This window comes from Poecile atricapillus, chromosome 1 (genome assembly GCF_030490865.1).
Source record: "Poecile atricapillus isolate bPoeAtr1 chromosome 1, bPoeAtr1.hap1, whole genome shotgun sequence".
In the NCBI taxonomy this organism is placed as follows: domain Eukaryota; kingdom Metazoa; phylum Chordata; class Aves; order Passeriformes; family Paridae; genus Poecile; species Poecile atricapillus.
The window spans coordinates 116327999-116344032 of NC_081249.1; the positions used below are offsets into that span (position 1 = coordinate 116327999).

General features: G+C 46.0%; 1 protein-coding gene across 1 annotated transcript; it reads left to right on the forward strand.

Moving 5' to 3' along the window:
• Positions 1-208: 208 nt before the first annotated feature.
• MIS18A (MIS18 kinetochore protein A) lies at positions 209-4132 on the forward strand. The gene is made up of 5 exons (XM_058844878.1): positions 209-964; positions 1042-1108; positions 1752-1874; positions 2998-3091; positions 3818-4132. Exons 1-5 carry the CDS (start codon positions 718-720, stop codon positions 3896-3898), a joined length of 612 nt encoding a protein of 203 aa, XP_058700861.1. The 5' UTR covers positions 209-717; the 3' UTR covers positions 3899-4132.
• The last annotated feature ends 11902 nt before the right edge of the window (positions 4133-16034 follow it).

Below are 16034 nucleotides of genomic sequence, written 5' to 3' on the forward strand. Positions count from 1 at the left end.
AAGTGAGATGGGTGTCCCATAACCTAGGGACAGGGTGGACAAGTGCCAGCTGGGTCAGAAACCTTTCTCTCGGAGCAGCGCACTATTCCTGAGAGCTCCTGAGCACAGCTGGGCTGAGAAACATTCCTGAATGTATCTGGATGGAAAGGGCTGGGGTCTGGAGGGGCCGCACCAGGAGTGGCTGAGGGCACTTGGCCTATTCAGCCTGGAGGAGACTGAGGGAAGAGCTCACGGGCGGCTGCAGCTCCTCCCGAGGGGCAGCTCCAGTCTATGCTCCCTGGGACAGCAGCCACGGAAGGGCTGGAGCTCTGCCAGGGGGTGTTTATGTCGGAGGTCAGCGAAAGGTTCTTCCCCCAGAGAGTGCTGGCACGGCCCAGGCTCCCCAGGGAATGGGCACGGCCCCGAGGCTGCCAGAGCTCCGGGAGCCTTTGGACAGCGCTGCCAGGGATGCCGAGGGTGGGGTTGTTGGGGGGTCTGGGCAGGGACAGGGGCTACCCTGGACTCTCTGAATTAGGCGTGACCTGATAAAACGCTTCATATGAAAAGGATGTACTGGAATAACCATATCCTTTGCTTCGATTCCATGACCTTACAATCTCGAAACGCCCCCCGGGCGGTGCGGGGGACCTCAAAGGCGGGGCGGGCGGGCAGTTCCGGGGCGCTCCCCGGACGGTTCCCGGCGTCACTGCCGCTTCCTCGGCGGGCGATTCGAAGGCGATGTCGGAGGCCGATGCCGGTCCCACGTCGGGCAGGCGGGACACGATGGAGCTGTGCCCGGAGCTGGAGAACTCGCTGTCGCTGCTGGAGCCGGGCGGCGGCCTCCCCGAGCAGCAGCAGCGAGAGCGGCGGGCGGGCGCGGCCTTCATGCCTATGGTGTTCATGTGCTCCGGTTGCAGGCGGCCCGTGGGCGACACCTCGAGCTGGGTTGTCAATGACGAGGAGAGCGGCTGCATCCTGCTGCGCAGTGAGTGCCAGCCCTGCCACCCCGGCGCGTCCCCGCGGTCACTGCCGCCATCCCTCCTTCCTTCCCTCCCGCTGCAGGTGCGGCCGGCAGCGTGGCCGTGGACCCGGAGCGGAAGGTCTCCAAGCTCCCCGGCGAGAGCGGATGGTGAGCGCCGGTACTGGCTGGGCACAGTCCCGGGGGAGTTGGGGGTTCCCGGGAAAGGCGCTGAGGATAAGGCCGGTGAAGGGCCCGGAGTGCTCGTGTGCCTCCGAGAGCGCCTGGAACAGTTCTTTGGGGTGGTCTATGCAAGCGGCTTACAGCCTAAGGGAGAGGGATTTCTCACAAGGACATGTGATGGACAAGGGGAATGGCCTTAAGATGAAGGAAGGAGAGTTTAGGTGAAATATCAGGAAGAAATCCTTCCCTGTGAGGGTGCAGAGGCCCTGGCACAGGTTGCCCAGAGAATCTGTGGCTGCCCGTGGATCTCTGGAAGTGTTCAAGGCTGAGTTGAACAGGGTTTGGAGCAACCTGGGACAGTGGGAGGTGTTCCTGCCCATGGCAGGGGGTGGAATGGGATGAGCTTTAAGGTCCCTTCCCCAGTTTAGTGATTCTGATGGTCTTGCTGAGGTCAGTCAGCCTGAGGGGCTGTTGCAAACTCAGGCTGAAAGATGAGTACTCATAATTCACACTGCGCAAAGCCAGAATGTATGCTTAAAAAAATTGTAATGCATGATTATTTTTAGAAAATGGATGGAGAGAGGTGCTTCCTATTATTTTCTTCTGAAGAAATGTTATTTCTTACTTACAGCGTGGTAGAAACCTTATTCTGCTCTGGCTGCTCAAGAACACTTGGCAGCATCTACAGGTGCACCCCAAGGCATCTCGACTACAAGAGAGATTTGTTCTGTTTCAGTATTGACTCTATTGAAAGGTAAATGCAGAATGTTTATGAGTCAGTCTGCCAGCTCCACTTCACTCACCAGGCATCGCACTCAGGCTGCTCCTGTTATATCTCTGGCAAGTCTAGAGGTAGTTTTTTTCCTCTGCTCTGTCCCAGAGTGGTTTTCTGTACTGCTGCTGTTGTTATCATAGTGCTCAATTGTGAAGAAAATCACCTGTGTAAGGAAAATCCTAGGGAAAAAAAAAAAAAAAAAAAGCAAAACAAAACAACCAGGCCTGCCTTTTGTGTGAGAAATTACATTCCAGCCAAGGAAATATCACCAGGTCCAGGGTACAGGAGGATTCCTTCTCATTTGATCGGAAGAGCAGAGAAACCAAGCGCCAAGTAGGCCTGGCTGGAGCCTGTTAGGAGTCAGCATTATCAGCAGGAAGTGTGGCCAGAGTGGCTCAGGCAGAACTCGGGGTGTCTCTGACCTGTACTGGCCACATCTGCTCTGTCTTTGCTAAGGTGGGCAAAGGCAAATCTGACAGCTGAGTCTGTGCTTGAGACTCTCACTCAGCTATCTTAAAATCTGTCTAGAAAATGAAAGCATGCTTGGGTTTAGTTGGTTTATAGTACTTAAAAGTGGTCTTAAAGTATTCTTCAATAGCTATATCCTGAATTAAGGCTTCATGCCAGAGTTCTTTTATGCAAGCATTGTTCTAATACACAGTGATTGTTCATCTGGACTAGTTTTAATGTCTTTTTTTTAATGTCTTCTCAGGTTTTTTTGAAGTTCCCATTAATTTTGTTGTATTGCTGTGAATGTTCACCGTCGCGCTCTGGACAGTGGTTTTGGGGTTTTTTTTTTCATTCCACAGCTATGATACTTTGTTTTTTCCATGGTAGTAAAATCCTCTAAAGCACTAACCTGGTTGCAGCCTATAGCACTTTCTTGGAGAGTAATGCTGCTTCTCCCAGCCAGCACTACAGTGTTCTCTGTGCAATTTTTCACTGTATTCTGTAGCCCCAGAGTCCATTGGTGTCTCTCAGGGTACTGGAGGAGTCCCATGTTTGGATTTTTAGCTTCAGAGTAGCAAGTGCATGATCTAAACTGTGGCATCTCAGGTATATTCTATATATTCTGTAGCTATATTCTATATATATTCTATAGCTATATTCTAGGAAACCTAGAGAAGCAAGCTGATCTTCACGAGGAACCGCTTACTCTTGAAAGTCGAGCTGTCTTGCAAGAGGTGCTGCAGAAGGTGAGATTTAACCTTATATCATTTTTTGTTTAAATTGCCTCTGTGAAACTTTAATATGCTTCAATAGTTTCTGCAGAACAACTTATTTCACCCAGAGCAATTCAGTGCATTGTAACATGTCGTGGACTGCTTCATGTCACTGGTGTCTTGTGTTATGCAAGATTTTCAGTAACTTTTCCGTCAGTTTCCATGGTAATTAGCATTTTCTGTTTATCAAGCACAGCATTAGGTTCCTATTTATGTCTCAGTAATTTGATATATTGTTTCTAGCTAGTTCTGATTCACTTCTCCAGATCTTCAGTTCACTTTTAGTCATGTTTCTTCTGCCTTTTGTGCAAATGGACTTAATGCTTTTGCTGTAACTTTGTCTTGAAATACTACATCATAAACCAAGTTGATGTTTTACTCTCCTAAAATCTTGTGACTGCAGGTAGGAAGAGTTGGGAGCAAATAGGGGCAGGAAGTTGACTGTGGAAGTTGAAGGTTGTCCAACAAAAGCTGAGTGTTTGGCTTTGACGTTTACCAAGGCTGGCAAAAGTTACTGTGTGGACACAGTGAATGTTAGAGTTGGGTCAGCTTTAAAAGGATGGAAGTAGCAGGGAAAGGATCATATGAAAAGAATTGGTGATGTGAGATCAGATTTGAGCCCTTTCTGACATCCACACATGCTCTTTGTGTTGTCAAATTCTGTGTGTAACCAAGTACCTTTCCCTGGTTCTTTTGCAGGTCGATACAATACTGAATGCCCTGGAGACAAGACTGACCGTGATTGAGTCCCGTGTGGCTACTCTGCACAGGCAGGTCTGAGAGGAAATACATCTTGAACTGTAGGAGAATGGCAAATGTGAAACTTGGCCCTGTAATCCTCTGGGATCTGTGGGAACATTGCAAAGGCTGTGAGAGAGCTGAAAGCCATGGGTGGCATGTCCTGTGGGGGAGCAGTGCTGACTGAGACTGTGTCCCAGCCAAGGAGTTCCTCTTCTATCCTTGAAGATGATACACCAGGGGTTTTCTTCTTAATAAAGACTTCTGACCAGTCAACCTGTAGACTTGTGGTTTATTTAAATTTTTGTCTCTGAAAGCAAAGCGTTTATCTCCTGACTTCCCTGCTATTCAGTATCTGCTGAACTGGGTATGCATTTTCCTAAGCAAATCAAAAACCTCCCTGTAATTCTGTAATTTCCAAAAGAACAGCATGAAGTCACTTTTCTTTTTCTTGTCTCCATAGCTTTAGCTTGATTTGTGCTCAAAAGCAGGAATGACTCAATAAACTGTATGTGGTGAATTGTTAGTTTGGTGGGGGTTTGTTGCAAGTTCAGGGCTAAAATATGATGAAAAGCTTTTTTTGCACCATTAGATAAATGCTTTTCCATGAGGTGTTGAAGGTAAGTTGTTTTACATCTCCAAAGGGAGGAAGCCAAACCAGGCTGATGGTGACACTCCTTTAAGCAAGGTTTGCTATATATTTGAGCAAGTAATTCAGCAGTTTTGTTGTGTTAATGCTGGTATTTCGGTTGTGTTTGGTTTTCTCGGCATTTGACTAATTGTCAGTGCTTCTCATACAGTATGAGTGTTCCACCTAGTGTTTTTCAGTAAGAGCAAGCAGTTGTGGTATAAAGCAAGAATAATCTCAAAAAGTGGTTTGGATTTTGTTTTTGGGTTTTTTTTCTTTGTTACCCATCACTACTTGGCTTTACAACTGTGAGCTTTAAAGTTTTCTCCAAAAACTGCGAGTGAATTTCCCCATTCTATCCCATTGGTAGGCGCTGCTTCTCTTGGAAAAGCTTCTACCTTCCACCTTCACTGCCCTGTTTTGAAGTCGTGCTCCAGTTCAGCCTGTTGTGATGGGTCACATCGTTTTCTGTTCAATGTTTTGTTACTGACAGACCTGCCAGAGGTTTCCATTCATTACTGCAGTGCCATTTGTGGGGCAGTTTCTGCTCTAACAAGTTTCCAAATGCTGCTTAAGAGCAATAGACTTCATTCTGTATGTCTGAAGGTGAGAGAAGAGCTGGTTGCATCCCGGGAGCCTGATTTTCGAATGTTTTATGGAATTGGCTGAATAGCTTTTACTTCAAAGGTTTCTGTAGTCTGTCCATGGCAGGTCCAGCCTGTGCTTCAACTTGGAGCCCTCAGTCTGCAGGGAAATTAACCTTTGGGGAAGTTCTTACAGCTCTACTTAATGCTTTATGAATTAATGCTGATTTTCTGGAACTAGGCTGCCTATTCTGACCCATTTTCTTCTCTCTCCCTGAGGACTGTGCCTGCTGAAAGGCTGAGGTGAGACCAAGATCTCCAACTGTGTCTTCCTGAGGCTGAAGCTGTGTTTGCTGTCAGTGATGACATAGTGGAAGATGCTAAAGACTGAAAACTTTGGGATTTTTGCCCTGAATGCCAAGACTCTCTCTGCAGCTGTGCCCTGTATATCTCTTAAAAGAGTTTCTGGGTTTAGAAAGGTTTTAACATTCTGCAATATTTATCTATAACTCAATTAAAAAGAATCCTACTGCATCAATATGGTGCTAATGACTTTGTTGGAGTTGGTTAATTAAAGCAAATAATTGATAGGGGGTTTGAACATCCCTTGGTTGGAGCTGGCAGCTCTTATTCAATTTCTCCTCATTCCTTTAACTTCTTTCAATTGTTTCTTCACCAATCACTGCAATTAGGATACATGATAAGGATATCAACATATATATATATATAACAAAATATATAACAGCATTTCTGCCCTGCTTTATTGGGAAATCCAAGCCCAATTCATTGGAGAGATTGAGGGGATGGGGAGCTGAGCCTTAGACTGGGTTTTCATGGTGGGAGTTTGGTGAAGAAGAAAGAGGAGAGATACCCCCAAAAATAGTTAAGACCAGTTCTGCTGGTTTTGGGTGCTCCTGCCCCCCAAAAAATAATCGTGCTTAAAGGGGACTTGAAGAAGCAGTGGGATGTACCAGGGGGCCTGTGCTGGGGCCCCCAAAGCCTGGTCAGGGATGCTGGGAAGTGTCAGCTCCAGAGGAACAATACGGAGGGGCTGTGCAGGGACCCCTCAAATTCCATCCAGACATGCTGGGCCCTGCTAGACCTTTGGGACACTACTGAGAGGCTCCACTGCCTGATGCAGAGAGTTTTCCCATTCTTTTCTGTCGTGCTTAGCACCTGGCAGGTCATTATAACCCCGCAGGTTGAAAACCCCATCGGAACAGCTGGAATCACAGACGATCACACAGACACCAGTTTGGGAGAGGAAATGAGCTGTTCCATAGATTTATTTTTCCCAATGCGTTTTGAATTTATACCAGAATCTCTCCTCCCCCCTCAGATCCCGTATCCTTGAGTTCTGAGTTTTCTCATAAAGAATTTTCTGCCTACGCAGGAACAAAAGTTCCCGGGCGCCGCAGGGAACGGCGAGGTTTGGGGGCTCCTGGGTCCTGCACGGGGGCTCCCCGCAGCGGGGCCGTGCCCGGAGCGCCGGCTGCAGCCGGAGCGGGAGTGGCAGCGCCGGGCTCGGCCCCGGGGCGCATCCCGGAGCGACTCCCGCCGCCCGCGGCGATGCCGCTCCCGATCCCGGCTCCGGCACAGCCCTGAGACCCGAATCCCGCATCCCGCCGGGGGCGAGGCGGCACCGCTCGAGACCCCAGCGGACACCGACAGGACCCGAACCGGAGCCCCCGGTGCCATTCCCGGCCCCGCCCCAGCGCCCCGGGCTCCGCGCGGGGCCGGGAGCAGCCCCGGTTCGGCCCAGGGAGTGAGGGGCGGGACCGGCCCAGGTGTGAGGGGCGGGGCCACGAGCGCTGGTCCCGCCCCCACCCCAGACAGGGCGGGGCGCCGGGGCGGAGCCGGGGCTCTGTCAGGCGGGGCCCGGGGGCGGGACCGGGCGGTGTCAGGGAGCGGGGCTGGCTGAGGTGCTCGGGCCCCAGGGCGGCTGCGCGGTGCAGGGCAGAGGTGATGTAATTCCCGCCAATCGCCTCGGCCGCTATTTGCTCACTGCGAGCACGGTGCAGACGGGGTCCCTCCTTTCCGGGCCCCGCAGCCTGGGACAGGTCGGGCTTTGGCTTCCCCTCCTCTACCCACCCTCTACGCTTCCTTCCTCCTCCCCGTATTCCTACTCTTTCTCTCCCTTTCCCCCTTCCCCTCTCCTCACCGAAGTCGACCTCTTTCCCTCCCCTTTTGGCCTCCCCTGCTGTCTCCTCCTGAACCCTTCCTCCTCCCAGTATTCCGGTTCTTTCTCCCCAGAAGCCTCTCCTCCTCTTCCCCCCAAACCCACGCTCCTTGCTGTCTTGTCCCTACCCCGCTACCGCCTTCTATTTCTCGTCTCCCCCTCCTCCGTCCACCCTCCTTCTTCCTCCCCACCCATCCTTTCTCTTCCCCTCCCGATTCCCTCCACACCCCAACACCCCTCCCTACTCCACCTCATACCCTGCTATCCCTCCTCTATTCCCGTCCTCCCCTCTCCTTCTTGCCCCCGTAGCGCGGGGCTTGGGGCGCCGGAGGGTGAAGGCCACAGTGCCGGAGCCTGGCGCCCCCCAGTCTCCCCGCAAGGCCCCACACGGGGACTGGCCCTCTCGGCCGCTGTCCCCATACAGGTTAAAACACCGCCCGACGCTGCCGGACCTCCAGCTTTCCCCACAGGGGCACACCGATGACCGTGTTTGCTGCAACCCTGTTGAAATAAAGAAACCACTCTCTGTGGGATGACACTTTCTGACCTTTCTGTACTAAGGATATCTTGGATATCCTGGGGCTGTGTTTTTCTTCCTACATGCGGATGGCATGCTGAACATACTGCAGGATTATGTGAAATCCATAGCCAAAAACGATTTTCCATATGACCTATGGTCGGTGGGCACCAAGCACTCTCCTCAGCCATGCGTTGATCAATTACAAGTTCATTTTAGACTGTTTTCAGACTTTATTAAAGTGATTCAATCTACTTTAACTCTTTTTCAAGTTTACTTTTAGGTCTCCTGGTGTCAAAATAATTTCCAGTCTTTATTTGGTATAGGTCCTTTTACTCATGAAGCATGAGTCCAGCCTTTTTCTGCCATTTGAACTGTGGTTTCTGTGGTTAAAAGAACAAGAAATGGTCCTGAATGAATGAATGAACTGAGGTTCTAGACTTTTCAGTGTTTTATCAACACACATTGTCCTGGTCGAATAGAATGTATCGGAAAGTCGAGGGGAGTTTTCTGAACTAAAATGCCTTTTTCTCTCAACTTTCTCAAATTTCTGGCAATGGTTGTAATGTATCCCTGGATAGTTTTGTCCCCGACTAGCGACTAGTGAGGGATTCATCATCATTCCTTGAGGATAAGGCAGTCCATATAACATCTCATATGGTGAAATCCCTGTTTCAGAGTGGGGCTTTGGTTCTAATATTTAACAGGGCTAAGGGAAGACACCTGGTCCACGGCAATTTGGTTTCTATCATTAATTTCGTTAGTTGCTGTTTAATAGTTTGATTCATCCTTTCAACTCTTCCTGAACTTTCAGGATGCCACGGGGTATGATATTCCTAAGTAATTCCTAATGCTTGACTTAAACTTTTGATTACCCCTGAGGTGAAGTGCGTACCCTGATCTGAATCAATAGCTTGTACTAATCCAAATCTTGGAATATGTTCCGACAAAATTTTTGCTACTGTTTGAGCTGGAGCTGCAGGATATGCTTCCACCCACTGAGTTAATTGATCTACTATAACTAATAGATATTTCCATCGGCCCACTCTGGGTAGTTCCATAAAATCAACTTGAATCTTTTCAAAAGACCTGTAGGCCGTCTGACAGCCTCCAGAAAACGACTCCTTAACACCCTTTTATTCACTTTTTGGCAAGTTATGCATCCCCGAGTTACTTGTTTTCTGATCTCAAATATTCCAGTACACCCATAAAATCTTAGGAATTGATCACAAAGTGCCCTTGTTCCCCAGTGAGTTCATTGATATAAATTGTCAAGGGTCTGTTGGGCCAGAGGCTTTGGTATCATATTCCTACCATCAGGAAGAATCCATTTTCCTTCCTTAAGAGTGGCTCCTAGTTTCTTCGTGGCTTCTACTTCTGCCCCAGAAAAATACAGTGTTTCATTTTGTATTTCTGCTTCCTGAAAAGTCATAATTACACTTTTGTTTTCCTTCAGGGCTACTTTCTTTGCCTCTTCATCAGTCAAATTATTTCCTCGTGTCTCAATATCTCTCCCCCTCTGGTGGCCTTTTACGTGAACTACTGCTATCTTTTTTGGACCCTTCAAAGCTTCGAGTATCTGAATTATTAATCCTTAATAAGTATTTATAAGTCCTCTTTCTTTCCAGATTTTTCCAAAAGTATGCACTACTCCAAAGGCATATTTCGAGTCTGTATAAATAGTCCCTTCCCGATCTCTTAATAACTGCAATGCACGTAATAGTGCGTAGAGCTCACAGGCTTGTGCTGACCAAGAGGGGCTAAAAGGACCAGATTCTTTTACTTCCAGTTTTTGTCCACTAAATATAGCATACCCAGATTTTCTTCTTCCGTCTATTATTCAAGATGATCCGTCTATAAATAATTTATCTCCTGTTTGTAATTCTTGTTCTCTTAAGTCTGGGCATATTTTTGTTTGTAATTCTATAACTTCTATGCAGTCATGTATTAATGCCTCCCCTCGGTCTCTGTATAGAAACTGAGTGGGGCTTTGTACATTTATCACTTTTAGTTCCAGTTCTGGGGAAGTTATCAAAATAGCTTCATGTTTTAATATTTGGCTATCAGTCAACCATTTTTCAGCTTTCTGAGCAAGAATTCCCCTAATGTTGTGTTGTGGGGGGTGTATACTTCTAGCGGTGCTCCAAAGGTTACCTTTCAGGCTTCTTCCACTAACATAGCAGTTGCTACCAGAGCTTGTAAGCATGTTGGCCAACCCTTACTAACTGTATCTAATAACTTGGAGTAATATCCCACAGGTTTTCAGCTTCCTGCCCAATATTCCCATATACCCAATATGAGTCAATATTCCATAAGCCATTTGATCAGTTATATTAATTGGAAAGGCTTGTCTAAATCGGGAAGTCTTAGTACAGGGGCTTGCAATAAGGCTTCTTTAACTTGCTCAAAGCTTTCCTGGTCTTTTTTAGTCCATTTTAAGTGATTTGTTGTTAATTTTTCATATAAAAATTTCACTTTTCCACTAAACCCTTCTATCCACTGTCTACAGTACCCCAAAAGACCCAGGAACTGTCTTATTTCTCTTTTTGACTTCGGGGGTCCCGTGTTTAGTATCTCTGAAACTCTTTTGGGGTCTAGTTTTTTCTTCCCCTTACAAATCAAATAACCAAAGTACCGTATGGATTGGCTGTCACTCTATTAAGGAACAGCTGGAAAGAGGCGACACAGACTCTCATGGAGTCAGAACAGGAGAAAACCTTTAGTTTATTGCTTCAGGCTAGTTTTATAGACAGGTACGTGGAAAGTACAGAAAGAAAACTCTTATTGGTTAGTAAATCACTACATCACCATCATTGGTCAGTGGTGTATAACACCCTCTGACCTTCTCTTGCCAAGAAAACACTGGGCAGACAAACAGCACCTGGAAGGCTGTTTTCTGTCTCTGAGAATTGTTTTGATTCCTCCTTAAAACTTCCCAGGCTACTTTCTCAGGCTGGACTTGAGAAAGCTATGGGGCCTGCCATGTCTGCAGGCTCCCTGCTCCAAAGCTAGCATCCATAGATTGGCTACTACCGGAAAGTGTGTGTGATGGTTCTTTGATTTACTGCTCGGAGATCCTGAAATAGTTGGTAGCTACCGTCGGGCTTCTTTACAGGCAAAATGGGGGTATTATGTGGTGACATACAAGGTTTTAAAACCCCTTGATTAACTAAATTCTCTATTACCGGTTTCAATCCCTTCCGACTTTCTAATGATATTGGGTATTGTTTTACTCGAATAGAAATTTTCAGGTTCCGTATTTCAATTTTGATGGGCTGAATGTTCAGCTTTCCTATTTCACCAGAATACCACATGTTGTCGCTAATCTCCAATTTATCTTCTTCGGTTAGAGACTAGATTCGAAGTTTTCCTTCATAGGGTTTTATTTTAATCCCTAAGGCTATTATTATATCCCTTCTTAATAAATTGCTATCAGCCTCAGGTATCAACAACAAATCATTCAACTCAACCTTTTTATATGTTTCTATTTGCACATTCTTAATTACAGGAACTTGAAAAGCTTCTCCTTTAACACCAATTACCGGGATGCGTTCATGACTTAATTCACATCCCTGTGGTTATCATTTGCTGTAGACCTAGAAGCTTCTGTCCCAAATAAAAATGTAATTTCTTCACTATGAGGACCTATTTTTAATTTTACCAAGGGCTCTTCTGATGTTTCAATCCTCACTAAATAGAGCCACTGACTCCCCTAGTTCTCCTGAAACATTTTTTCATCCTGTTGTCTCTTTTTACAGGATTTCTGCAGGTGTCCCTTTTTGTGACAATAAAAACAGGTGGGTCCTGTACCCCCTGAGGCAGGACAGGAATTTTGCAAGTGTCCTTTTTGCTGACAGGAAAAACATACTGGTCTTGTGTCTCCAGAAGTGGAACCCACCTTTTTCTGTTGTTTAAACTTTTCTGTGAGCTTCCCTGTTTTCATAGTTGCCTGTGTTTCCTTAACTACTGCTATCAAAATCCATGATTTCTTCTTTTGCTTTTCCTCATCCCTTCTTACATACACTTTCTGTGCTTCCCTTAACAATTCCTGAAGCCCCCTCTCCTGCCAATCTTCTAATTTCTCCAGCTTCTTTCTAATGTCCCCCCAGGACTTAGCTACAAATTGTGTCTTCAAAAGGACCTGCCCTGCTGCAGTATCAGGGTCTATGCCTGAATATAATTGCAGGTTTTTCTCAGTCTCGCCAACCAGTCTGCCGGGGATTTATCCTTTCCTTGATGCTCATTCAAAGCTTTCCCTATATTTTGTCCCCTAGGCATCGCCTCCCAGATTCCCCTGATAATCATCCACCAATGATCACTCATATTCTGTCTATCACTCGCGCCCTGATTATTCCAGTTTGGATCTTGCATAGGCCATATCTGGTCTCCCTGGTCTGGCCCCTGAGGTTCCCTATCCCAAACTCGCATTCCCGAATGTCTAATCATCTCTCTCTCTTCCACTGTAAATAGGATTCCTAGAACAGACTGCAGTTCTACCCAGGTGTATATGTTCGGCCCCAAGAACTGATCTAACCTCTCTGCCACTCCAGTAGGGTCCTCTAACAACTTGCCCATCTTCCCTTTCTGTCTCCCTGTCTCCCTCATCCCTTTCTTCTCCCCCTCCTGCTCTACCCCTAGTTCTGTGTGCTACTGGCTCCTCCTGAATGGGGGGGTGCATTTGCATTTACAGGAGGAATTTCGGGGGCTTGGGGCTGAATGGGCTGATCAGGTTGCTTGTAAGGTGATCTAACTGGTCCCATGGTTCCTGTCTATCTTTTTTGGCTACTTGCCCTTTAGGTTGTAAAGGATACAACAGATAACCCTCGCTTCCTAGTAATCAATTCATCCTTCCCCCAGGGAAGCCACAGGGCAGCATAATCACTCTCTTCCTGATTAAAAGGTTCTTCTGAATTTACATACTGATTTAAAGCTTGACAAATCCAATCTTCAAATGACCCGAACTTCGGCCAATATAAATTATCTTTTCGGATCATTTATTTTGTCCACTTAAACATGCAATAATTAATCATTTTCTGTTTAGTTTTTCCTCTCCGGGATTCCCCTGTATCTCAAAATCATAACATCATCCCCAGTGGACTGTCCTGAGGAAGGCTCTCCTCCTGAGAAACCCCCTCACGGTTCTCAGATATTCTGGGCTCTTGCAAATTCCCTTTATAATTCGCAGCCCCTGGGTTCAAGGACTTACTCTCCCTTGAACCCTTTTCTGGCAGCAACTAACCAAGAAATCTCTGGTACCAGGAGAATCTTGATCCCACTCATTCCGTGGTTCAACTTCCCCCCTCCCTCAATATTATTCTGTTGCACTATTCTGTCTTTTGCCAACTATTTGCCTCTCACCTAATTCATCCTCTCTTTCTCAATTTGTTTCCCCCACCTCGACCACTTCTTTCTGGCTACTTCCCTTCACAATTCCTCTTAACTACGTGCTAAAGTTGCCAACTATTTTTTCTTTTTAAAGAAAGTTGCACCTGACTCAATCACTCTCCTCCTGTGTCACTTTACTCAGCAATCAGATCGCTCCCTTCTCCCCAAGGACTTTCCTGTGAGTTTTAAGACTGGGACTCTCCCTCCTGGGGATTTTCACTCGTTCTTCTCTTTTACTTCCGTCCTTTCCTGGTTGGTCCCCTTGCGGAGAGCCGAAAACACGGTACGGTCAGTGGTCCGCACTCGCTTTGGCGGTCCGAGTTACCCAGCCCCTGTCTCAGACACTCCACACACACACAGGCACACAGCTGCCCCCCTGCCCAACCCCGTGGTACTCACACAGTTCGTTTTCCCACGCAGTTCTTGTGCACAAGATGTTTTTACAGGTGCCTTTATCTCTGGCCGGCACTCTACGGGAGCTCTTCTGCTCGCTTCTCACTGTTAGTTTCTTTTGCTTATGCTTTATCCTAATTGGAACTCCTATTTCCAAGAGAGTACGAACTAACCTTGGAACCACCTTAAAAGATTGGTGAGGAGCTCCTTCCCGTGATTAGCCGTTCTTCTGCTAGATTGGAGTTCCTGGGTTTCAGCACCAAATTGTTATAAATGACTTTCAAATTTCAGACAACCAAGTCTAATTAACTGATAGTACACTTTAATAAATTGGATAAATTGGATACAAAAAAAATAGTAAATAACAATATAACATAAAAGGAATACAATTTAGTAAAAAAAGGTACAATTAAGTAATTATATTCAGATATAGCTCTATATATATATATGTGAATATAATTGGCCAGTGGTTACAAATGGTTAAGGCATAAGCAAAACCGGCTGGGGTACGGGGCGGGGGGGCTTCTCACCCCACCTCACATACAAAACAAGCACTTCAAGCTAAACTTACATACTGTATGCTTATACATATTCATTAATGTTTCCCATAAGTTTCCTCCTATTTCCGATTTTTCTGACTTTACATCACTTTTCTTCACGGCACATGCCTCTCTTGTTGTTAGGGGGTCTTCAGTCTTCTTTTGGTGGTCTTTTGGCGAAGGCTTCTGTTATAAATTGTCATGACTGAATAAAAGGGGACAATTTAAATTATCATTCATAAAAAACAATTTTATTAATTTAGCAAGTGGTAAAACAAGCAAAATCCAGCTAGCTGGGGTGAGACGGGGGACACTGCTCCACTCAGCTCAGCATCTCCACCCACGGCGGGCGCTTTAGCTGAGGAGGTTTTCCTTTATATAGTTTCTGCATCTGTATCTTCCTGGATCGCGTCAGCACCCGCACCACCTGTTGCTAGGGGGTCTTCTTCTGCTTCCTGATGGTTGTGGGGTGAAGGCTTGTAGTCTTCCTCGGTCCTTGATTGGGCATTGGTCTTATAACAATTAGGCAACCCTTCTCCTGATAAGGAGATGTTTTAATTCTTGTTCGTGCAACTGAATACCATTCTGCAGCTTCAGCTTCTTGCTTTTACAGCCGGATATTGTAGTTATTGTGGTTAGCTTCCAGTGTTAGCTCCTAAAGCAGCTTCAGCAATCATATTATATTTAGCAATCATATTAAATTTGATTAACAAACAATAGCAATCTATTACAATCCCCCCTTTTCTATTTTCCATTTTGTTTATCAAATTTCTTTAACACCTCTCTTGCTCTATTTAACATTACCTCACTTTCAGGCTCTTCCCTTTCGGATTGTTGGTGAATTAGTAACAGATGGGCTGCTTCCAATCTTCCTTTCACTATTGATATTACCCGATTGATTATACAAGGGCCAAGAGTGAGGCTTAGCAGTACTACAATTACTGGACCCATCAAAGTGGATAGCAGAGTTGTTAACCAGGGTGACTGAGAAAACCAAGACTCATACCAGCTTCGTTGCTGTTCCCTTTCTTTGCATCTTTTTTCTAATCTTTCTCACAGTTTTGTCATAGTATCTCTTACTACTCCCATGTGGTCCACATGAACACAACTTTCCTCCCCAAGGGCTACACATAATCCTCCTTGTAGGAACAACAAATCCATTCCTCTTTGATTTTGGAGTGCTACTTCAGATAATGATGTAAGAGATCTTTCTAAGGCTGAAGTAGACTTTTCAGTTCTTTCTAAATCCTTGTCTACTGCTGCCCAAAGGCTAGTTAACCCTTGTTGTTGATTCACTAAGGATGCAATCTCAGTTCCTGCCCCTACTGCTCCAACCCCAAAAAGTGTGGTGATTGTAATTGCTATCAAGGGTTCCCTTTTTTGTATTCTATGATTGTTGTTTTCAATTCTGTCAAGGACCTCTCTCTCTGGGTGGTATAGTACTCATGGCATTATTATTACCTGTAAGCAATATTCCCTGGAACCATTAAATGCATCCAAAGATAAAAAGGGTGTAAGGCCTACGCGAGAGCAGATCCACTTTGCTCCGCTGACAGGAATAAGCCATTTCCCTTAGGCCTTTTCAGGTTCCTTTAGAGTGTTTTTACACAATCCTTTTATTCTTTTTGGTATGTTTCCTACACATGTTCCTGCTCCCTTTACATTTTGTAAAGTAAGTCCGACCTTCCAGTCTCTCCAATTGCATTGTGTTGGATTGCTTGCATTGCTTCGATTAAATGGTTCTGGGGTCCCGATGGCTTCATAGTAAAGAGGCTTGACATCATAGCATAACCAACAGTGCTGGGCCAGCTCAGAATGGGTAGCTGTCGTGGTTTTAAACCAGTAATTAACAAAAGGGGAAAAAAAATTACTTATTTCTTGCTGTGAGATATGGATTAAAACAAGAGCAAACCAGGCATAAAACTTAAAAGGAATAAAGAAAGTTTATTGACA